The sequence below is a fragment of the Meleagris gallopavo genome, chromosome Z (genome assembly GCF_000146605.3).
Source record: "Meleagris gallopavo isolate NT-WF06-2002-E0010 breed Aviagen turkey brand Nicholas breeding stock chromosome Z, Turkey_5.1, whole genome shotgun sequence".
In the NCBI taxonomy this organism is placed as follows: domain Eukaryota; kingdom Metazoa; phylum Chordata; class Aves; order Galliformes; family Phasianidae; genus Meleagris; species Meleagris gallopavo.
In genome coordinates this window covers 60703989-60707804 of record NC_015041.2, presented here as the reverse complement: position 1 = coordinate 60707804, position 3816 = coordinate 60703989, and the positions used below count along the sequence as shown (strand labels likewise).

The 3816-nt window shown below is 53.8% G+C and overlaps 1 protein-coding gene across 1 annotated transcript; it reads left to right on the top strand.

Annotated features, from left to right (window-relative positions):
- The first annotated feature begins 324 nt into the window (after positions 1-324).
- Positions 325-3749, top strand: LOC109364093. Its single transcript, XM_019610673.2, has 6 exons — positions 325-1233; positions 1440-1565; positions 1852-1931; positions 2200-2311; positions 2614-2703; positions 2955-3749. Exons 1-6 carry the CDS (start codon positions 1180-1182, stop codon positions 3189-3191), a joined length of 699 nt encoding a protein of 232 aa, XP_019466218.1. The 5' UTR covers positions 325-1179; the 3' UTR covers positions 3192-3749.
- The last annotated feature ends 67 nt before the right edge of the window (positions 3750-3816 follow it).

The window sequence follows — 3816 nt, the reverse complement described above, 5'->3', positions numbered from 1 at the left end:
CACAGGGAGGTCTGCTGCCTCCCGGGAGCCCGGGTTAAGGATATGAGGAAGAAACTTCCTTCCCTAGTCCGGCCCACTGATTACTATCCCCTGCTGTTGTTTCAGGTTGGTAGTGATGATTTAGGCAGAACTTCCCTAAGGACTCTGAAAAAGGATTTCAGAGCCTTGGGGAGACAGGTAAAGGGTTCTGGAGCTCAAGTTGTGTTCTCCTCTATCCTTCCAGCTATAGGGAATAATGAGGGACTCGATATAATGGGTCAACGGATGAATACCTGGCTCAGAGCTTGGTGTGCCCGGCAGGGGTTTGGGTTTTTTGACCTCAGCTCTGTTTACATGAGACTGGGCCGGCTAGTGGCTGATAAGAGTGGCTTCTCCCACTGGTCAAGAGTGGTCTTAGGATGGGAGTTGGCTAGGTTCACTCAGAGGGCTTTAAACTAGGTACGAAGGGGGGTGGGGGTGTAACTGGGGTCACTGATACAGAGCCTGAGCGTAATGTCCCTGTGCTTGCAGGAGAGGGATGTGCTTGTAAGACCCCATGGTCTTGTGCCCTGGTGGAAGAGGAGGATGACTCACCACTTTGTAGGAAGAACACGAGGGCAGGTGTGAGGTTGGTGGCTGTGGAAACACCTGAGTGTGGTCATGAGGGTACTAGGATTACTGCCACCCACAAAGAGACCAAGCTCAGGTGTCTTCATACTAATGCACGCAGCATGGGTAATAAACAAGAGGAACTGGAGGTCACTGTGTGTTTGGAAAGTTATGATATAGTTGCCATCACGGAAACGTGGTGGAACGACTCCCGCAGCTGGAGTGCAGTGATGGAGGGCTACCGGCTTTTCAAAAGCGACAGGCCGGGTGGGAAAGGCGGTGGTGTAGCTCTCTATGTTAAAAAAGAGTATGAACGTGTGGAAATTAATAATGTTGATGATTGGGTTGATAGCATATGGATCAGAATAAAAGCAAAGGCCAACAAGACTGACGTTAGTGTGGGAGTCTGCTACAGGCCACTCACTCAGGATGAAGAGGTAGACGAGATACTTTATAAACAGTTGGGTGAGGTCCCTAGGTCGCTCCCCCTTGTTCTGGTGGGGGACCTCTGCTCGCACCTGCCTTTGGCCCCCCTACAGCGCTGCTCACTCTCTTCCTTGGTTAGATGCTGACTGGCTGCCTGTTTATGAAATGGAAAAGGAGGCCGTAGATTGCATCGAAGACTATATCATCTGCAAGGAAAAGGTAATAGCAGCCGTCTCTGTCTTGGCTGTGCCTGCATCTCCGGATGGTCCTTCTGGCTCTGCCTTCAGGCTGCAGCAGGGCTGCTGGCTGGGCAGAGCTGCTGCTGCCCTGCAGGCCTGCCACACTGCTCCACACCTTGCAACACTCAGTCCCCCTGACCGTGGCTCTCTGCGCTCACACTCTTTGGTCTCTTGTGTGCCTGCCAGGATCTGGTGCAGAAGATGCAGTTCCTGAACTGCATCTGCTCACTGTGCAGCACTGCTGGAAAAGAGGGCTTGACAGAGGGCCTGGATGTCTTCTGCTTCCTAAACGATCTGTCAGAGAACATCGAGGTGAGGGGACATGGCACCCATGTACCTGCGTCCTTGAGGAGCACAGGGCGTGGGAAGAGGGAGGCAGGGACATTATGCACAGACACCGATGTGCCCCAGATGGGACTCGAGGTGCTGCTGAGACCTCAGCAGTGGAGGTGGACAGCAGCATCTGTGTGCCAGCGTTGGTCAAAGGGCACTGGGGCTACTCAGGCTCTACCAGCCAGTGCCGGGTTTGCTGGTGCTGGGTGCTGGTGGCTGCCGGGTGCTGGTGGCTGCCAGGTGCCATTCCAGTTGTGCTTTGCAGGCTCTATTGCACGAGGAGCCCAGGGAGCAGCTGAGCACAGCACTGAGATACCACTGCATGAATGCTATTGCTGTCTTGAGGTACCTACCCAGCCCCTGGTTTTGCCAGCACATCCCCAGGGCACGGTCCTGGTGGCCCTGACGCAGCTCCCCGCTGGGTCTTGGCTCTTGCCCCAAACCTGGTGGCATCAGGACTGTCCTCTGACCCAGGCCAGCCTCGTGGAGGAGGAGGTGCCTCCTGGCAGAGCTCCCCATCCATCCCAGGGAGCCCTGTTCAGGGGAGGACCTGTTCCACCCCTGCCTCAGCACAGAGGCACTGCTCCTAACATCAAGGTCTCCCTACTTGCAGTGAAGTGAACGCAATTTCAGAAGATGAAATGCTACATCTCTTAAACGTCTGCTGCAATGTCATCTTCTACCTTCCCCCAAGGAAGGTCTTGAACATTTGCCTCTACGACCATATACGTACCAGGTGTAACTACTGAACTTCAGGCTTCTGGGCTGCTCCCTGGATTCTTTGAGTCTAGAGGTTAAGAAAGATCCTTGCGAGGCAGGCTCCTGGCCTTGCTGCCCCTCACTCCTCCTGGACCCAGCAACACCATGTGCTTGCAGCCCAGTCTGCGCACAGCGGCTTTGTGGCTCTGCAGCCCCTGTGTGTGGATGTGTGGTTGTCCTTCCTTGGTAGCCAGAGAGGTTCACAGCAATCTCCTGGTGGTGAGAGCGACCTCTGAAAGACTTCCACAACCCACTGTTCTCTTTACAGACCCTGAAAGCTATGGACAACATGCTGCAGATCATGCTAGACAGCCATCTCACCAGCAGCATCGATAATTGGCTGCGGAGAATCTTCGAGGTCTGTCTATTGTAGAGCTCTGCCCCCAGAGGTCCCTTTGGTAGAATTTGAGCCTTCTCCTTGGAAACGGCTCTGGCAGCAGCTGGAGCCAACACGCGGCTCTAGTGGCAGTAGCCCCATGATGGGCTTGGCTCGAGCTCAGAGGAAGCCTGGATGGATGCTGTGGTTCCAGCCAGGAGCTCGGCAGACCTGCTTCTGCTGGAATGAGCATCAGCAGCTCCCAGGCTAACCAGCAGCTCCTCTCCTCACAGTTGCTGAAGTCCTTCACCTCCTCCGGGGTCAAAATTGTGCGTGAGAGGGCCAAGAAGCAGATCTGGAAGCTTTGTGGTTTCATGGTCAGCACTTTCAGGGTGCGGGTAAGGAGACATGAGCATTCCAGCCTGCTCTCTCTGCCTCTTTTTGTACCCCAGAGCTGCCTCTACAGCTTAGGGATACCTGAGAGACAAGCTTGGGCACAGGTGGGGGCCCACAGCATGTTTCTGCCCTGAAGCAAGTGTCTTCCTTTGCCCTTTTCCTCTGGTCTTCTCCCTCCACACCATGTTCTCACACTCAGTCTGACTTGTCTTCCCTCCCTTTTCTCCCTCCTACCATAGCTGCTTAGAAAATTCCTCGACGCTTCTCAGACTACAGGCATCGTCCTCATAACCCTTGAAAAGACCATTGCTGACTGCAGCTCTGAGGACAAGGAGTATGCCAGGATTATACTGGATTTGGTTTTGAAAGACCTTGGCACCTGGATGACAGAAGTAAGCATTCAGAAGCTCTTGGGCATCTGTAGCCATTTTAAGCCAACACAGGTCACTGGGAAGAGCAGTAGTCCCAATGGCAGCAGGGCAAATGACTGCAGTACGGCAGCAGCAGTATTCTACTTCTGTCCTCCCAACAGGTGCCAGAGATTCTGAAGTTCATCTGCAGAAAGCTGAAAAGAAACAGTGTGTCAGTTCAAGCAATCCTCCCTTCAGTGCTTGACGTGCTGGCTTGCCAGTTTCCAAGAGATGTGTTAACAAGCGTGTTGACCCAACTACCACACAGTGACAGTATCAGCCCTGACAGCCCCATATATTTGTCCCTGAGAAGGGCTCAGAGATGCTCCTGCTGCCAGAGCCAAGGAAA

Excerpts from the sequence above, each read along its gene's own strand:
- LOC109364093 (XM_019610673.2), top strand. The coding sequence starts at position 1,180 with ATGGAAAAGGAGGCCGTAGATTGCATCGAAGACTATATCATCTGCAAG. Across the intron at positions 1,234-1,439 it reads ATATCATCTGCAAGGAAAAG|GATCTGGTGCAGAAGATGCA; the intron begins GTAATAGCAGCC and ends TGTGCCTGCCAG. Across the intron at positions 1,932-2,199 it reads AATGCTATTGCTGTCTTGAG|TGAAGTGAACGCAATTTCAG; the intron begins GTACCTACCCAG and ends CCCTACTTGCAG.